The 20,872-nt window shown below is 40.0% G+C and overlaps 1 protein-coding gene across 7 annotated transcripts in view; it reads right to left on the reverse strand.

Annotated features, from left to right (window-relative positions):
* Positions 1-2,612: 2,612 nt before the first annotated feature.
* Positions 2,613-20,872, reverse strand: part of helq.S (helicase, POLQ like S homeolog) — a 289,002-nt gene continuing 270,742 nt past the window's right edge. For 6 of the 7 annotated variants that reach the window (XM_041579746.1, XM_041579751.1, XM_041579748.1 and 3 more), the window contains 3 exons: positions 18,942-19,055; positions 4,226-4,360; positions 2,613-2,936 (listed from right to left, as the gene is read on the reverse strand). In XM_041579746.1, coding sequence (XP_041435680.1) covers positions 2,829-2,936; positions 4,226-4,360; positions 18,942-19,055 — 357 coding nt within the window. In that variant the 3' untranslated portion in view covers positions 2,613-2,828. Of the gene's footprint in view, positions 2,937-4,225; positions 4,361-13,552; positions 13,646-18,941; positions 19,056-20,872 lie in introns of those variants that run through there. The other variant, XM_041579749.1, reaches the window with a different exon arrangement.

Genomic DNA, 20,872 nt, shown 5'->3' on the forward strand with positions numbered 1-20,872 from the left:
TGTCTTTTGCTTCCACACTTCTTCCTGTTACAGTTAGAGTTGTAGTATTTCTGGTCAGGTGATCTCTGAGGCAGCACACAGACCATCACGAAATGGTGGCTCAAGGCAAGAGATGTAAAAGGGCAATATATATTCCAGTTTGAGAAGATTCTTTAATATGCCACTTAATATGATATGAACTATCTGTTGCTTAAGTGTTCATTTTGGGAGTATAGTTTTCCTTTAAGTATCGGAGATCATGTCTTCTTCACTTGAGTGCGGAAGACTGCCTGTTCTAGGAGGAAGTGGAGATCTTGATCTTGACCTAGATTTGGTCTGCAGGGCCCACAGGCTTGGTTACAGAAATGGCAGGTGCTGAGGTAATTTAGTTCCAATGCCGCATCAAAGTCAGTACAGAACCGAGCATAGAAACCCCCTGCTTCTGAATCCGGTAAGATTACACTTAGCGACAGCCGCTAGCTCGCTAATGACACTGCTTGTTAAGCTACTGCCTTATGAGTAGCGAAAATAAAATTAGTCCCAGAGGCACAATCATTAAGATGGCGGACGCTGAGGTAACTTCAACAGAAAGCCGAAACAGAAACAACGTGCTTCCGAGCATCAGCAAGCAGCCTCTCCTCTCCCACTTAGCTTAGCCGCCAGTTCTGCTAACCGGTAAGGACGCAAATTGTTATTTTGTAACAATTTCGAGATAAACAAAAAAGTAATTGTAAGAATATAAGATAACAGGTCTTTTGGTAGAACGTAGACTCACATCTTAAATGGCAATTTTTAAGCTTGGTAGAACTTAGACTCACATCTTAAATTAGCAAAACTGTAATAACTGAAAGTTATTATTTTGGATCAAAATGTCTGTTTTAGCTTAAAAACTGTGCTCAGCCCTCCCCCTTTGCAACTTCCTGTCCAGGACTTTCCAGTATCGGACTCTGAAGCCTCTTTCTCTTTCTGCCTCACACAGCAGCCACTGAGGGAGGAGTGGGCGTGATTGTGATGTCACACTCAGTCCTTTCCTGCAGATATCTGTTAACCCTTACTTTTTTTCCCTTTCCTGCACTGTTCATTTCTCTCCCTCTCTGCCCTGTTCATTTAACCCCCTCCCTTCACTGTTTGTTCTTTTCCCTTGCCCTGCAATAATTGGGGAAAAAAATAAAAGCCAACCTCTGTATAAATAAAACATAATCTGCTACTACATGTGTGAATACCATAGTAATTTTCTACACAGTATTATGTTGTATTCAAAAAGCAATCAACATCTTTTCAGTTTTCCTTTGTAACTCCATTCATCTGTTATATATGTTATACAATTCCAAAACATCAGCTGCATTTTTTCCCTTGCAACTCCCTGCACCTAAACATAAATTATTCCAGAATAACTGCATTTTTACCTTGCAACTTCATGCACCTAATCATAAATTGTTCCAGAACAGCTTGCAACTCACTGCACCTGGCCATAAACTGTCATAAACTGTTCCACAACAGCTGCATTTCCCCTTGCAACTCCCTGCACATGATCATAAATTGTTCCAGAACAGCTGCAACCTTGCAACTCCCCGCACCTGATCATAAATTGTTTCAGAACACCTACATGTATTCCCTTGCAACTCCCTGTGCCTGACAATGCAGCTGTTGGGGAACAGTTTATTTTCCCTTGCAACTCCCAGCACCTAGTCATAAATTGTCCCAGAACAGCTGCATTTATTCCCTTGCAACTCCCTGCACCTGATCATCTTATCAATATGCAGGAAAACAAACCTACAGCTGCTGTTATGGAATATCATAACAGTAAATACTAATGTACACTTCTTGTATAACTTTTATAATGTAATAGAGAGTTGTATAGTGTATAACAATTCATTATGGACTATAGATTATGTCCAGATGGGCATGTACAATTGTGACTGATGCCTATTTGCTGTGGAACTGTTATACTTCAAATAAAAGAAAATATTATTATTACATTACTATTACAGTTTGTATAAAACTTCACCTCTACTGCTTTATGTTGAACATTTAAGGTATGTTGTTATAAATGAATGTAAATCAGGCAACAGCATAAGACAGTTATGTGCAGGCTGGGAACAGAAGGTTTCCCTGCAGAGTTCAGCCTGCCAGTCAGTGCTCTGACCACTTCCTGTGAGAGAATGAACAAACACTCCCACTCTTCATTTCAGCCAAAATCACAACAAATGTAATAAAATTACGGAAAAAAACATACAAAAAGTATTTCCTAGTGCAATATAATACAAACTAAATTTTTGGGCAAAAAACACAGGATGCAAAAAACAAAAAAAATTGTCAATCAAAATTGTGTTTGTCTACATACATTTTTCTGCTGCACCTATGGGGTCCCAGGGCGATCGTGCCCCAGGAGCAAATCTTTTCCCCGATGTGTTTGTTGCCTAGCGGCTGGGGAATGAGCAGCTTTAAAAATTGCTCCCCTGACTGGTCGTCCAGGCAGGGGAGAGCACGTGCTGAAGAAAGTAGAATATGTGGCACTTAGGTACTTTTATCTACAGAACGCAGTTTTGTGTTAGTGTGGCACTAAACAGGTTAATGAAAGTGGTTTTATACAGATTTACTGCAGAGAAAAAGCACAAGCTACCCACTGCATCTGCAGACATTAAAATAAGCTTTATTATCAGATATAAAAAAAAAAAAGTTTAGTTGAATTGTACACTGTAAATTAATATTTTGCTGTATTTTGGATTACTCTGTAGGTGGACAAGTATTAAACTAAAATACAATTACAATATAAGGAACACTGAAATGTTTTTACTAGTCATTTGATTTTAGAGTTCAATAATTACATCATTATATTATTTCTTTCATTAATTAATTTCACCATTTTCTGGTATAAGTGGTGGGAGATCTGGTGGCAGGAGTCTTAGTTCATCCACTTCTTGTTGAAGAGCTTCAGCCTTTTCATTTACAAGCATCTAGGAAAATGGTTTAAAATTCATTGTCAATCACAGCATGCCTTTCCTCACTGTTGATACACTAGGCAGTATATTATTAACCTTTGCTACCACCGATACACTATGTAGCATTACACAATCACCTTTAATTCCACTGATGACCTAGCTCAGGGGTGCCCAAAAGGTAGATCGGGATCTACCAGTAGACTTTAAGCTGGTGATCAGTAGATCTCAAGACACTGTCAATAAACAACATGTCTCCTCTGTCATGCTTTTCATTCAGATATTTATTATGTTGACGTCACATAAGAAATAATTATTTGTTAAATATAACAATATACATTTTCTAATAAATCAATGTCTAAGTAATATTTTCCAGGGAACAGACTGCTAACAATATTTTATGCATGTAGCTCATAATGGGACAACTAAAAGTAGATCTCACATTAGTAAAGTATGGCCACTCGTGACCTACATAATTTGACAGCAATTCCTTCACTTTACACTAGCATTAAAATATTGTGTTTGTGTGCCATATGCCTAATGCTGTCGATAAACAGATACATACTGTATTTGCCTGATTTAGTCACCTTTAGGACTTATCTAGTGGTGTAACTAGAGTGCGCCAGCCCCCCCCTCCTGCAAAAAAATCTTCAGAGGGGCCCCTGCACACTCAGATTCCCATCCTCCCACCCAATTCCTGACTCTGCCCACTTCCTGCCACCCACTGCAGGTAAGAGAGTGGCTGGGGAAGGGGGGTTAACTATAGAGAAAGCAGTTGAGGCCCCCCTGTGACTGCAGAGTTTGCTTCCTTTATAATTACGCCACTGGACTTATCTGATAGATGGCCTAAGGCCAACAATTAAATCCTATGTAAACCTGTCGGCGGGAGGGGAAGGCGGAGGATTACATCAGCCAAGTCAGCAACTTTTTTTGGGCTCATTTATATGGGCCTATAGCAAGTGCCCATGGGTTGCCCTATATTTTAGCAAGTGGATGATACCCCAAATATAATAAAGTGCAAGGGATCTTGACACTGCTCTTATTCTTCCACAAAGCAGGTTACCTGAAAGAAGGCTGCAGTAACTAACATGCCAATGTCAATTATTAGAAATTTTGTGCCACCTGGTCGCTGATGTCAAAATTATTTGCAAAGCACACAGTAAATAAAAATGAGACACAATGAGAATTATGTGGAACAACAGTATTCCTTTAAATGGGAAAAGTTCTTGCTATCCAGTTAGTTCCCATTTGGTATTACATCTTTGATGTGTACTTAAATGTATACATCAACATATGATTTAATTTACCTTGGCTGAGAAAACTATCTGTTTTGCCTGATGTCTGGATAGATGTTCAATTTTCTTTACAATCACCTCAGGATCAGCATTGGCTAAATGTGCTAGACTAGTATAGCCAGCATTGTAGAGCTGCTTAGCTCGAGCCTGAAAACAATAGATACAGATTTTTTAAACAATTGGTTTTCATCACAACAGTATGTGCTGAAATTTAAATCAGATTAACTAAAAATACAGTTAGTGTATCTAAAGAGATCCTGCCTGTACACAGCTCTCTATATGACCCATGGAGTTTAGCACATAAGATATTTTCGTAATTGGGTAAAGATTGATGGGCCATGTCAGACCTCTGACATGACCAGATACTTAGAAAATGCTTAAGTTCAGTTGGAAGGAAGTAGCTCCTTCCCTCTAGTTGTCAGTGCAGACCTAAAATCCAAGTAGAAAAGTAGAATTATTAACTAAAAGAGGGACATAGATTAATAAATTCAGAACAAACTTGAAAGTGTGGATGGCATCATCGGATCAGGAATAGGGGAAACCAAGCTTGAATAAAATGAATGAATCTTTTTAGTTTCATTTTAAAACACAAAAGTATAAGCAGTCACGTTTCGTGACTAAAAGTCACTTCATCAGAAGCATAGATCAGTAAGCTTGTAATGAACTGTGTTGCAAAAGGCTGGCAACAGCCCTACAACATTTCAGAAAGAAGTCAACATATTTCTGAAAAACTTCCCCATTGTGATGTGCAAATGTTATACACAGCAAGTGAAAATGTTTCAGGGCTCTAGCTGGCAAGCCGTCAATATTAGGTTTTCTGGTGGGCCCTTGGTGCCCCAGTCCGATATTGGCACGAGTATTGTACTAGTGAGGTATTATCTCCAGTCAGATAATTTGTGCCTAAAACGTTATTTCCTGAAAACAGCAATATAATGCAAAAATAATGCAAATGATTGCCACTTATTTTCACTTGGCGATAACAAGTGAAGTTGAAGTGGGGGATCACAGTGGGATTTGCACCATAAATGCAGGCCACTCCATAGTGACAGTCCATTTATTTTTCCAACTTTTGCAGCAGCAGAGTAATGACAAAAGAAAATAGCTTGTGTTAAGCAACAACAGTTCAACACAACAGAATGTTCCTTATACTGGCAGGAAAAACAGGCTGGTCTCTGGGAATTCAACAGGTCAAAATTACCAGGCAGCTCCCACATGTAGCTCCTACTCTCACACCCCCTTCACCTGCTGCTCACTTCCTTAAAACATCCCTCGGATGTCCAGCCCACCTCTGGCTGGTTAACCCCATGGTGTCTCTTAAAGGGGTGGCTCTTACTGGGATTATTTTAAAACTTAAAGAATGGGGATATATACCTGTCATCCACAACGGCTTGTACATACCACCCACCCCACCTCAACCCATGTGAGGTGAAGGCACCAGAAGAGCCCAAACAATGGACATCAGCTTTCAGGTGCTGTTTTCCGGGTCTGTGCTATACCCTAAACTTGAACTCCTGGACTGCCAGGAACCACCGCATTACTCTCGCATTTGCCCCTTTTTTCTGCTTCATCCATAGATAGTTACATAGTTAAATTGGGTTGAAAAAAGACAAAGTCCATCAAGTTCAACCCCTCCAAATGAAAACCCAGCATCCATACACACACCCCTCCCTACTTTTAATGAAATTCTATATACCCATACTTATACTAACTATAGAGCTTAGTATCACAATAGCCTTTGATATTATGTCTGTCCAAAAAATCATCCAAGTCATTCTTAAAGGCATTAACTGAATCAGCCATCACAACATCACCCGGCAGTGAATTCCACAACCTCACTGTCCTGACTGTGAAGAACCCCCTACGTTGCTTCAAATGAAAGTTCTTTTCTTCTAGTCTAAAGGGGTGGCTTCTGGTACGGTGATCCACTTTATGGGTAAAAAGGTCCCCTGCTATTTGTCTATAATGTCCTCTAATGTACTTGTAAAGTGTAATCATGTCCCCTCGCAAGCGCCTTTTTTCCAGAGAAAACAACCCCAACCTTGACAGTCTACCCTCATAATTTGTCTTTCACACCTCTAACCAATTTAGTTGCACGTCTCTGCACTCGCTCCAACTCATTTATATCCCTCTTAAGGACTGGAGTCCAAAACTGCACTGCATACTCCAGATGAGGCCTTACCAGGGACCTATAAATATAATTATTGAATTAATGCCCTTTTTTATGCAAGACAGAACTTTATTTGCTTTAGTAGCCACAGAATGACACTGCCCAGAATTAGACAACTTGTTATCTACAAAAACCCCTAGATCCTACGCATTTAAGGAAACTCCCAACACACTGCCATTTAGTGTATAACTTACATCTATATTATTTTAGCCAAAGTGCATAACCTTGCATTTATCAACATTGAACCTCATTTTCCAGTTTGCTGCCCAGTTTTCCAACTTAGACAAATCACTCTGCAAAGTGGCAGCATCCTGCATGGAACCTATAGTTCTGCACAATTTAGTATCATCTGCAAAAATAGAAATAGTACTTTCAATGCCCACCTCCAGGTCATTAATAAACAAGTTGAAAAGCAAGGGACCTAGTACAGAGCCCTGCGGTTCTCCACTAACAACACTGGTCCAATTAGAAAATGTTCCATTTACTACCACTCTTTGTAGTCTATCTTTTAGCCAGTTCTCTATCCAGGTACAAATACTATGTTCCAGGCCAGCATTCCTTAATTTAACCAGTAACCTTTTGTGTAGCACTGTATCAAATGCTTTAGCAAAGTCTAAGTAAATCATATGCACTGCCATCCCAGAATCAAGGTCTCTACTTACCTTCTCATAAAAAGAAATTAAGTTAGTCTGGCAAGATCTATTACGCATAAAACCATGCTGGCACAAACTCATAGTATTATGATTTGCTATGAAGTCCAGTATCTTATCCTTTATTAACCCTTCGAAAAGCTTTCCTACCACTGACATCAGACTAACTGGCCTAAAGTTTTGAGGCTGAGAATGGGATCCTTTTTTGAATAGAGGCACCACATTAGCAATTCGCCAGTCTCTCTGCATTATGCCAGATCTCAATGAATCCTGAAAAATTAAGTAAAGAGGTTTGGCAATCACAGAGCTAAGCACGCTAAGTACCCTGGGATGAATACCATCTGGCCCCCGACCTTTGTTAATCTTAACATGTCCTAGTCTCATCATGTGTGAACCATGCATCATGTGTGAACCATGCAGCATTAGTTGTATTACTAGAATTGGGACTATTAAGAAGGAAACCTTCACTTATTGGTTCCTCATTTGTGTAGACATATGAAAAATACGAGTTTAGAATCTGCGCTTTTATTTTGTTTTCATCAACCAGCTGACCCCCTCTAATAGTAAGGGTCCCAACCCTTCCTGCTTCATTTTTTTACTATTAACATATTTAAAAAATAAATTTGGATTTTTTTTACTGCTTGCTGCAATATACTTTTCTATATCAATTTTAGCATGCCTTATAGCTTCTTTGCATGATTTATTGGCCTCCTTGTACTTTATAAATGATTCGGCTGTCCTAGCTAACTTGAAAGCATTAAAAGCATGTCTTTTCTTACCCACCTCAACTCCAACGCTTCTATTGAACCAAAAAGGTTCCTTGCTTACAAGTGGAATATACTGACAAGTATATTTATTAAGCAGCATTTAAGACTTCCCATTTTTGTTCTGTGTTTAACCCTGTGAAACGCATTTCCCACTTAATATGTTGCAGAGATGCCCTTATACTGTCAAAGTTTGCACGTCTGAAATTTAGTGTTTTAGTTACTCCCTTATAGAATTGCTTCTGCAACAGAATCTCAAAGGAGACCATGTTATGATCACTATTCCCTAAAAGTTCACCCACACAAATGTTAGAGATGAGTTCAGTATTATTAGTTATTACAAGGTCCAAAAGAGAGTCATTCCTAGTAGGTTCTTGAACGAGCTGGAATAAAAAGTTGTCATTCAGCATATTTACAAACCTACTAGCTTTTTCTGTCTTAGCAACCCCATTACCCCAGTCAATGTCTGTAGGGATGGGCGAATTTTTTTGCCTTGTTTCGACGAAAAAATGACGCCCATAGACTTGTATGGTGTTGTGCGTCAAAATAAAAAGACGCACGTCAAAACAATTTCGCCGCGCGACAAAGTTTTTTTGACGCCCATAGACTTTAATGGGCGTCAGCGACATTTCGCCGGCGGCGAATTTTTGGCGAAACGAAACGGGTCAAATTCGCCCATCCCTAAATGTCTGGATAATTGAAGTCACCTATAGCAACAACTTGACCCAGCTGTGAAGCTGCTTGTATCTGCAAGAGCAGCTGGGCTTCATACTCGACACTTATACGAGGTGGTTTATAGCATACACCAATGATAATTCTTTTTGTAACCTTTTGCCCAGTCAAAATCTCTCTACACCCTCACCAGTGCCAGCTATGGTTATTTCTTTAGCGCATGGCTTTAATTCAGGCTTTACAAATACACTCCTCCACCCTTTTTAATCCCTCTGTCCCTCCTAAAAAGGGTGTAACCATTTAAATTCACAATCCAGTCACATGTTTCATCCCATTAGGTCTCAGTGATACCAATTATATTATAATTTTTAGAGCATGCAATTAATTCTAGGTCTCCCATTTTACCTGTCAAACTCTGTGCATTTGCCAGCATACAGCGTAGGTTACTACTTTTACTTTTGAAATTTGCATTACTTAGTGGAGAATTATATGTTAAGTTAGCATTATTCGGTTTTCCTTGTAACAGAGGGACCTCCTTAGCTGGTAAACTCTATGCCCCCCTCTCTTCTCCCCCATGACCCCTTACTAACCCCACTGACCCGTCTACCCTAGCTTCCCCATAATTCTTTATCTCACCCACCCCCCCTTGCCTAGTTTAAACACTCCTCCAACCTCTTAGTGGACCCCCTTCCATTGAGGTGCAAACTGTCACAACTGTATAGGTTGTATCCCAAGGAAAAATCAGCCCAGTGCTCTAGGAAAGATAAAGTATGTGCTACTGCCACAAGGAAAAATATATATAGTACCACTCAAAAAAATTCCGTTATTAAGTAAATAACAGGAAAATCCACTCACAGTTCACCTCAGTCCCAAGGTGCAAAATCCAAAACACTATATCCAAAAGGAAGAATGTGAGGATCTCCAATAATAAAGAAACTACATTTTAAAAAAAGTAGGACATAAGACCTAACGTGTTTCGTGCCTAATGGGGCACTTACTCATAGGCCTTTGATCCTCACGAGTCCAAGGCCCTCTTGATGGCCAGGCACTCTCGCTCAACTATTGCATAGTTTTTCTCAGCTGCAGTCAGCTTTCTACTGAGGAACACCACGGGATGCTCTTCCCCATTAATGACCTGTGATAAAACGGTTACCAGACCTACAACTGAAGCATTGGTCTGGACAATGAACTCCTTTGAGAATTCTGAAGCCACCAAAGATGGGGTGGTGACAAAGTGTGGACTTGAGCTCCAGAAAGGCCTTTTCAGCACCCTTGTTCAACTCAATCATGACTGACTTACGACCCTTGTCAGGTACAACAATGGAGCGGCTATAGTAGCAAAATCAGGGACAAACCTACGGTAGCACCCAACCACTCCCAGGAAGGCTTGTACGTTTTTTTGTTTTAGACAGCATCTATCTTATTTAACTGGGGTTTAACTAACCCAGTTCCAACTATGTACCCAAGGTAGCTTGCCTCTTCCATACCTATGGCACACTTTCCTGGGTTCACCGTGAATCCTCCCTCCCAGAACTGCCTTTATTTTGAGCAAATGGAACTCCCAGTCCCTACTAAAGATGACAATGTCATCCAGGTAAACGAATGTGTACCTCTGATGGGGCTTTAAAAGCTTGTTCATTGCCTTTTGGAACATAGCTGGGGCTGTTTGTAAACCAAAGGGCATTCTCCTATATTGAAAATGAAAATGAATCTGAAGTGGAGAATGCTGTTTTCTCTATTTGTGAGGTCCAAAGTGGTGATATAATGGGCAGGACCCAACCTCTCTGTAAAGTTCGTCTACCCGAGGCATGGGATAGGTGTCAAATTTGGAAATTTCGTTGAGTTTTTGGAAATCATTGCAGAATCGCAGAGTGCCATTGGGCTTGGGTACCAACACGTAGGGACTCTACCATTCACTCTGCAATGGTGTTCAAAGTCTTCAATGACTTCTAACTCCAGCATTTTCTTTACCTCCTCTGAGACAGCCTCTGAGCCTCTGGAATGCGGTAAGGCTTGAGACCTTCACCTTTACTCCTGGCTCTGTAATGATGTCATTAAAACCTTGGAGGGATAGGCTCCCTTGACACATCCAGATCAGGAGATACAGGGTTTGACGAATCATCCTCCCCAAGCATTACCTGTAACGGCGAGAAATCCCACCCCCCTTTAGAGGATACCTCGGTTTTCTTACCAGGATCCTCAATTACCTTATTACCAGAGTTTGGGGAGGTGACAATATAATTTTGAAAGTTATACCTTATATCATTTTCAGTATCACTGGGTATATCAATTACCACATCCCTTGGGTTTTGTGGACCCAATCCCACCCTCAAGTCAGTGGTTTTCTTCCCCATAATTCCCAGAACTTTGGAAAGTCACGTCCCACAATAACGGAGTGTAGCAGTTTACTCACCACCCCAACCTCATGCACAACAGATTCACCAGCAATAGTGATGGTCACTGGGACTAGGAAGTAGGACCGGTTATCCCTGTGGATGCAAACTACCCGAAGTGATTTGGCTGCTGGTTTGAATTCTCCAACAACACTATCCAGAACCAAGGTCACCATGCTCCCCGAATCCAGGAGAGCCTTGAAGAAGACCTGATTGATGTAAACAGTACACTCAAATTGCCCCTCAAACAAGTCAGGGGATGCAGTGTAAACTTTCTGTGCATAACAGGAAAGCTGCTTAAGAGCCCCACCTTCCACCTTGCACAGGCACTGTGCTCTAGTGTGTCCCCCGGATTGACATCTCCAGCACTGCACTTTGCCCCCCCCCCTCCGGGGTGAAGAGGTGCCTGCTGGCACCCACTGTTGGGCAGGTGGTGACACTAGGCGGTAAATTGATTTGATATTTCCACCGATGCACCATCTGGGTTTTAACCGCAGTGGTTACCCCTAGGTGGGCCAGGATCTTTGCGTTCAGTCGATCATAATTCATGGCGTTGTCTGGATTAAGATTGTAATACACCTTCTGTGGATTGCCAGACAGAAATGGAGCCATTAGGCCAGCCCATTTACCTTGGGGGCCACACTTCTCGCTCTGCAGTCCTCTCAAACGTGGTAAGAAAAACCTCAACATCATCAATGGAGAAAATGACTTGCCCGGGTGGTACCTGGTTCCCCTGGGCCATGGTAACGGACTCCTGTCCTGAAGTGAGCTGCTGTACTGCCTTAGCCAACAACTTGGCTTGGGTAATTTTAGTCTCTTGTAAGGCAGTTGCTTGTAAGGCCACAGACGCTTACAAAGCTAAGACCGCTCAGCAAAAGAGCTGGGAGGCCCAGCTATCTGCCATGGCGACTCAACAGCACTCCACAGATGCTCAGTTAATTAACTGAGCATCTGTGGAGTGCTGAGCTGGGCCATCAGGCTCTTTTGCTGAGCAGTCAGAGTGTGTTGCTGAACCTCTGTAGCCTGCTGCTGCACAACCATGCTCTGCTGAAGCTGTACTATAGCTCAAGCAAGTTGCTGCAACAGTTCCTCCGTCTTAAAGAAAATAGGTTACAGTTTCTTTAAATGTCAGTTTTTAAAAAAATAAATATTTTTTTCCTTCGGTAGTGCCTGCCCGCATCAATTGTGAAGTTTGTGGGGATCACAGTGGGATTTTTACCATAAAGGCAGGCCAGGTCTAGTGAAGGAAAACAGTCCATATACTTTTCCAACTAAAATAAGCTTTTGCAGCAACAGAAAATAACTTGTGTTCAGCAACAAAGAGTTCAACACAACAGAATGTTCTATCGTCCAATACCCCAAAGAGACAAACAGGCTGGTCTCTGGGAATTCAGCAGGTCAAGATTACAAGACATTGTGTAGCTCCTAATCTCAAACCCCCTTCATTTAAAGGGATGATTCCTCTGCACTCAACCCATTATCAATATATTTAAGACAGAGACATTTTGTGCATACTGCTACTGAAAAATGCCTTACCCTTTAAACAAAACAGGGATTGTTTGTCCATATATTGCAATATATTTAAGCTGGCCAACTACGTCAAAGTCATATAAAAAAATAAAAGGGCAGCCAAGTTTGGGAGTTTTACTTTGAAAGCAGCAAGTAAGTAAAACTTAGTCCCTTTGTAAAATGTATAATGAAGCAATAGAATTCTTAATGAATCAGATGAAAATTAAGCGTAGGACTAGCCAGATATGGGGTGACTTTGACGTAGTTGGCCAGCTTAAATATATTACAATACATGGACAAACAATCCCTGTTTTGTTTAAAGGGTAAGGCATTTTTCAGTAGCAGTATGCACAAAATGTCTCTGTCTTAAATATATTGATAATGGGTTGAGTGCAAAGGAATCTTGTATTTGTCTATATATATATATATATATAATGAAAATACAAATTTTAGTTTGCTAAAAATGATGTTAGTGCCAAAAATGCTTTTTACTAGGGATGCACTGATTTGGCCGAATAACGAACCGAATCTGAATCCTAGCTTGCATATGCAAATTAGGGGTGGGAAGAGGAAAACTTTTTTTACTTCATTGTTTTGTGACAAAAAGTCACACAACTTCCCTCCCCGCCCCTAATGTGCATATGCAAATTAGGATTCGGTTCAGCCGGGCAGAAGAATTCGGCCGAATCCTGGCCAAATCCCAAACTGATATCAAGATATATTGAAAACCGCACCTCCCTCGCCTTTCCTATGGCAAATCCTGCTAGATGGTGCAAAAACTCTCTAGACGGTCGGCACACGTCAATCATAGTAGTCACAGTTGAGTAGAAGAGAGCAGCACAACACCAATGTAATGCAGGTGGGGAGCATCCCCATTTATTTTCACCACCAAAAAATCAACGTTTCGGGGGGGTTTTCACCCACCCTTCATCAGGATAAACACAATGTGCAAACCATAACCTTATAAAGCCAATTAAGCCACACCCACCAACCACATGTTCCCAAGTTCCTGTTGTGAATCCAAAGTGAGGCTTGGTACTCAGTCTTTTCAACCCTAATCACAGGGTCCATTTTAAATTGTCCCGAACACATAAGGATTATCCTTTCAATAAATCATACGCAAAAATGTCCGTGTACAGCATCAATTAAACACAATATCACAGTGCAAACTATAACGGTAATATTTTCTATAACATCTTGGGTTATAATTACTCACAGCCAGCGGGGTCTTATATCATTAGCTCTATCATTTCTCTTCACCCTCTGGCCAGTTTTATCTGTGAAAAGTAAAAAAGTGTTACAAACAGATCAATTATAAAAAACAATTTAGACTAAAATGTTCATTTAGACCTTTAGGATACAGTGTTTCCAGTTTCCAAATCCAGAAAGCCTCTCTCTTTAGTAAAACCAATTTTTTATCAGTTACATTATTAGGAGACACCCATACTTCTTCCAAAATTTGCCATCTTATTTGTGAAACTGTGTGTGTTTTCTCAAAAAAATGTTTTGCAAGGATGGTCTCTTTTTTTCCTTTATCTTTGAACTTGTCATCCTCCATTTTCTCTTCTGGCTTATAGTTTCTTATGACACTTTTATGTTCATTAAGCCTTAGCCTAAATGCCCTTTTAGTTTGTCCTACGTAGCCCAGACCACAGGGGCATTTCAACAGGTATATCACCCCTTCAGTATTGCAAGTTGCGAAGCCTCTAAGTTTTATGGGATTCCCTCTGTTTGGATGGGTGCATACTTCGCCCTTTATTATCCCATTGCAGTGGCTACAATTCATACATGGAAATGTGCCCACCCTTTCCGTTTGTTTTTTTGTAATAGGAGGCTTCCTAATATCTGTCCTGGTTAAGTGATCACCAATACTTTTTCCTTTTCTATACGAGAACAAAGGGGCCTCAGTAAAAAGTTTCCCAAATGTCTTATCATTCTGCAAAATGGGCCAATGTTTTTTTATCACCTTTTTGATAAGGGAACTATGGGGGCCATAGGTTGTGACACACGGGATCCCTAGGTTTTTTTGTTTATCTTTTTTCTTTCCAAGTAGATCCTCCCTTCTTAGGGCCGCCACTTCCTGTGTGTAACCTTCTAGTTCCGCCTTACAGTATCCTCTTTGCGTGAACTTATCCACCAATTCTTTTGCCTGGTTTCTATAAAGGTCATCCGACGATGTTATGCGCCTTGCTCTCACAAATTGGCTTTTGGGGAGCCCCTTAACTGTGCCAGTAGGATGGAAACTATCCCTCCGTAGTGTGTTGTTTCTGTCAGTTGGTTTTTTGTATACATCTGTGATGAAATTTCCATCACAGAAGGTTACCTGAACGTCAACGTAACTCACACTTTGTGGGCCAATGCACATTGTGAACTTTATGGTGTTGTGTACATCATTGAGATATGTGAGAAATTCAGATAAATCATTTTGGGAACCTGTCCATATCAAGAACATGTCATCCATTTGGCTTTTCGGAGGAAGAGAGGAAAAGAATACTGGAAACAGTACAAACAACCCCCTTCCTTACTACCAGCCAACCAGAACAGCAAAAGAACCTCCAGAAACAGTTTGAAGCGACTAGCAGGAAGGAATTAAACCTTACCCTGCATCTGTCAAGCTTGACGGAATATGTGAAGGCGGCCAGGATTCCTAGAGGACTACGAATTGGCCTGGAACCAATACTCTGCAAAAATAACAAAGAATTCAGGGATAAGTGGCACCAGATCCTAGACAGGTGCAGCCTGGACCTGATGACCCTGACATTGCAGGCCTTGCAGAGTGAAATTCAGTTAACCACGCAAGAAATACACAAAATTAAAGGTGAAATCAAAACTGAATTAACAGGTGAAGCGCTCACTGAATATTTAAACAAAGTACAAATCGACCTGGCGAAATTGGGAGAAAGTACCATTCAGAGGAAGTTGCAGAAATTCAGAAGGGACACCCTCGACTACGAACGAGATCAGGTCTACACCTGGGCGCAGCTGAGGAGAGAGACACGCAGAGGACCAGGAAGCGGACGCCATCAACCACGTGACCGGCGCAGAGAGGTGACGTCAAGCGCAGGATCAAGCGACTGGCGCAGAGGAGACACGTCAGACTCCAGCGTCGAGACAGGCAGCCGCAGCACAAGGCCAGCAGGGAACGGTTCGGTTTTTCCGCAGGCCACAAGCGCACCAGAAGGGGGAGGCGGCGCAAAGGGCAAGAAGAAGCAGCCAGCATGTGCAGAGGACAGCAGAGGAGCCTCCAGCAACAACGCACGGAGAGACAGGGAATATCCACTGAGGACAAGGAGGTAAACGATTTGACTATTAATCTATCCTCAAAACCTCTGTCCACTGATGAATGTAGACTGTTAAACAAAGGATTAGGTTTTGTACCAACGTATAATTGTGATCCCTTTGCAGTCCAGGTTGAGATTTTTAAATTTCTAAGGTCCATCAAGCTTAAGATGTTGTATATGGATAATACCAAACACATATTCCCCAGGGACAGAAAAGATATAATTGCCAGCAAATTAAAGGGAAACAGTACGTTTAACCCAACGTATACCAGTGCATCACTTGACACCTTTTCCAATATGCTTCACACGGATATTGAAAAAGGTTTAAACAAAGTCATGAAGCCCAAGAAAAATAATTTGAATTATAAAGAAAGAATGGCCCTACAGAAATTGGAAAAGGATAAAGATCTTATTATAAAGAAAGCAGATAAAGGGGGCAGCATTGTCATTATGGATAAAAGTAATTATATGAATGAAGCTTACAGGCAATTGGGCAATACTGCTCATTATAGGAGATTGGATAGTGATCCAACTATGAAATTAAAAATGGATATCAAATTATTCTTGGAAGATGCATGGCTTTCTGGTATAATTACTGCTGATATACAAGGATTGTTACTAAAAGATAACCCCAGGGTCCCCATTTTCTACATGTTACCAAAAATACACAAGACATTGATAAATCCCCCAGGGAGACCTATAGTTTCAGGGGTAAACTCTTTATTACAACCGCTGGCACTGTTTGTAGACACCTACTTGCAAGACATTCTTCCAAAACTTGATACTGATCTAAAAGACACCACACAATTCCTACAGACAATTAAATCATTCGAAAACACGTCACATTCACCCATATTGTGTACTATAGACGTTAAAGATTTATACACCTCCATACCACACGAAGAAGGAATAGAATGCACCAGAGAATATCTACTCAATGAAAAACTACCAATACATGAAAGTAATTTTGTTTGTGATTGCCTTGAATTTGTCTTGAAACGAAATTACTTTAGATTTGACACTGAATTCTTTCTACAAATCCAGGGGACAAGTATGGGTGCCAACATGGCTCCGGCCTATGCGAATTTATTTATGCATAAATTTGAACACATGTACATTCTCAATAACATCCAATTTGGGAAGCATATAGCGTTATGGAAACGCTATGTGGATGACATGTTCTTGATATGGACAGGTTCCCAAAATGATTTATCTGAATTTCTCACATATCTCAATGATGTACACAACACCATAAAGTTCACAATGTGCATTGGCCCACAAAGTGTGAGTTACCTTGACGTTCAGGTAACCTTCTGTGATGGAAATTTCATCACAGATGTATACAAAAAACCAACTGACAGAAACAACACACTACGGAGGGATAGTTTCCATCCTACTGGCACAGTTAAGGGGCTCCCCAAAAGCCAATTTGTGAGAGCAAGGCGCATAACATCGTCGGATGACCTTTATAGAAACCAGGCAAAAGAATTGGTGGATAAGTTCACGCAAAGAGGATACTGTAAGGCGGAACTAGAAGGTTACACACAGGAAGTGGCGGCCCTAAGAAGGGAGGATCTACTTGGAAAGAAAAAAGATAAACAAAAAAACCTAGGGATCCCGTGTGTCACAACCTATGGCCCCCATAGTTCCCTTATCAAAAAGGTGATAAAAAAAACATTGGCCCATTTTGCAGAATGATAAGACATTTGGGAAACTTTTTACTGAGGCCCCTTTGTTCTCGTATAGAAAAGGAAAAAGTATTGGTGATCACTTAACCAGGACAGATATTAGGAAGCCTCCTATTACAAAAAAACAAACGGAAAGGGTGGGCACATTTCCATGTATGAATTGTAGCCACTGCAATGGGATAATAAAGGGCGAAGTATGCACCCATCCAAACAGAGGGAATCCCATAAAACTTAGAGGCTTCGCAACTTGCAATACTGAAGGGGTGATATACCTGTTGAAATGCCCTGTGGTCTGGGCTACGTAGGACAACTAAAAGGGCATTTAGGCTAAGGCTTAATGAACATAAAAAGTGTCATAAGAAACTATAAGCCAAGAAGAGAAAATGGAGGATGACAAGTTCAAAGATAAAGGAAAAAAGAGACCATCCTTGCAAAACATTTTTTTGAGAAAACACACACAGTTTCACAAATAAGATGGCAAATTTTGGAAGAAGTATGGGTGTCTCCTAATAATGTAACTGATAAAAAATTGGTTTTACTAAAGAGAGAGGCTTTCTGGATTTGGAAACTGGAAACACTGTATCCTAAAGGTCTAAATGAACATTTTAGTCTAAATTGTTTTTTATAATTGATCTGTTTGTAACACTTTTTTACTTTTCACAGATAAAACTGGCCAGAGGGTGAAGAGAAATGATAGAGCTAATGATATAAGACCCCGCTGGCTGTGAGTAATTATAACCCAAGATGTTATAGAAAATATTACCGTTATAGTTTGCACTGTGATATTGTGTTTAATTGATGCTGTACACGGACATTTTTGCGTATGATTTATTGAAAGGATAATCCTTATGTGTTCGGGACAATTTAAAATGGACCCTGTGATTAGGGTTGAAAAGACTGAGTACCAAGCCTCACTTTGGATTCACAACAGGAACTTGGGAACATGTGGTTGGTGGGTGTGGCTTAATTGGCTTTATAAGGTTATGGTTTGCACATTGTGTTTATCCTGATGAAGGGTGGGTGAAAACCCCCCCGAAACGTTGATTTTTTGGTGGTGAAAATAAATGGGGATGCTCCCCACCTGCATTACATTGGTGTTGTGCTGCTCTCTTCTACTCAACTGTGACTACAAATCCCAAACTGAACCATCCCTACTTTTTACATCTTTTGTTGTTTAAAGGTTAGACTAAAACTTTGGTTTGTACAGTGGCAATAGGTTAACAACCCCCTTTAATAGCTTAAATGTAAATAATGTTTTAATACTGCAAAATAAATACGTGTACATACATTTTTTTTAAGGTTGAAATTGATGGACATTTGTAAAATGTTGAACTTGATGGACGTGTGCCTTTTTTTAACCTAACTTACTATGTTACTATGTTTTGTGAAACAATGCAAGGCAGAATGCAGTGATACTGCTCACTGGCAAAATAACTAATTTTATTATTTGCTGTAATAAAACTTTTTATTAAAACAAGGATGCAATATTAATGCACTCAATAACAGATGTTATTTAAAGGCACAAAGCAATGAATTATGGATAAGAATGCGATTTCAATAATTTATCTTGCGCTAACTTTATTGAATAGTTGACTTCGACTCACCTCCATAACTCCTGTCACCTCCATAAGTGGAATGAGCTCTGATTTTGCACAATAAGTCAGTTTTTTGGTAACTTCCTGAAGGAGACTTTTATATGCCCAGAATTCATCTAATTCCTGAAAAATAAAAACAACACCTTAGTTCCAAATGTATACGAGTACAAATCCTTCCAATAGGATCATAGGAGAAACATAAAATGTAACAAAAAATACATTAAATTAATCCCAATACAATACATGTGATCTAAATGGTATAATTGTTTTTCCACTATTCCCCCAAAATATACAATCTAACATCTGTTTCCACTGTTTGCAAACACTAGCTGAGAGATTACAATTTATTCCAAAAATTGCAATGAAGGCAGCATTCGAGTTTGCAAATTCAGCAATCTGGTTGCTAGGGTCCAAGTTACCTTCTCAACCACTGATTTAAACAAGAGACTGGAAAATGAATAGGAGAGGTCTGGATAAAAAGATGACTAATAAAAAAATAGCAATAACAATATATTTGTAGCCTTACAGTGCATAATTAATTAAATACTTAATTAAAAATATTTATAAACAATGAAGACCAATTGAAACGTTTCTTAGAATTGACCATTTTAGTACACACCTCTTTACCGGTCACAGGCAGTGCATTACTATTTGGATATCAACTATTAATTACAAGTGGATTGTGGTTCCACCAACAGTGGACGTCACAACAGTGATATATCTCATCTATTTGGATGTAGCGCAGTGTAGTTTCATAAAGTTTTACTTGCAATGAAGTTGTGACCACAAATTTAATTCAGATGAAAACAAGAAATCCTTTACACTCACCCATGTAAATATATTAAATACATTAAAGCTTTTTGTGCATAAAGCCATAAACAAAACAAATTGTTTTTCCATATACTGGAAATATATTCAATATATATAAAATCAAGCTCGCCAACATCAAATTCATCCCTGGACTCACCAGTCCTTCATTGACATTAGGGTATGACCACAAAATTCATATAGAAAAATGATTTTAAGTTTTACACCATTTTTATGGTCCCATCAAAATAGAATGCAAAATTAAATTCCCTGATTTTACATCTTCCCAGATTTTACTTCATTTTTTAGGTCTCCTGAAAAACATAAAATGGGGGTTCCACTGTATATTAAAGATATTTGTTTTTTTATTTTGTTCAAAAATTTCTCCCCTCTTCAAACAGGGACAGTAACAATGATTTGCAAGATTAAAAATAACAAAAGGCTGTACTTTGTTATTGCCCACCAGGCCAGGACTGGCCATCTGTGGGTTCGGGCAAATGCCCGGTGAGCTGCTTGCTTTTAAATTGCAAATGAGGTTCATCTTTAATATGTAAATGAGCTGCTAGCTTTAGAAATGTAAATGAGCTGTCTGTAACAGACACCCACAGCTAAGCCAATGCCTGTATTTGTTAGTGCATATGCAAGTGCAATGGGGTGGGCAGGAACTCTGCTATCTACATAGAGAAGGGCTAATTGCACCCCTTGCCTATCTAAGATCCAACAAGCTGTGCCTGCCCCTTAGCCTTATTACCCAATTGGAAAAGAGCAGTTAGTATGCATTATTTTTGGGGTCCATACTGTATGGGGTGAGTTCCTGCTAAGTGCTGGGATAAGACTGCAGTCGCATTTTTCTGATCTGGCTTCAAAATCACACAGGCATGGAACTGGGGCCAAAACTTTAGAGACAGAATGGTTTATGAGGTTGAAAAAAATGCTGCTTTTTTTTACTGAGTACTGAGTGAATATTTTGTAAGTATAGGGCCACTAATCCAAATAAAAGAATTGGCATGATAGGGCCAGTTTCAGCACATTGGTGATTTCAGTGGTGGGCAACAGTGCCAGACTGGGAGAAAACAGTGGGCAACAGTGCCGGACTGGGAGAAAAAATAAACCCTGGCAAAAGTATTATTAAT

Source organism: Xenopus laevis, chromosome 1S (genome assembly GCF_017654675.1).
Source record: "Xenopus laevis strain J_2021 chromosome 1S, Xenopus_laevis_v10.1, whole genome shotgun sequence".
NCBI lineage: Eukaryota > Metazoa > Chordata > Amphibia > Anura > Pipidae > Xenopus > Xenopus laevis.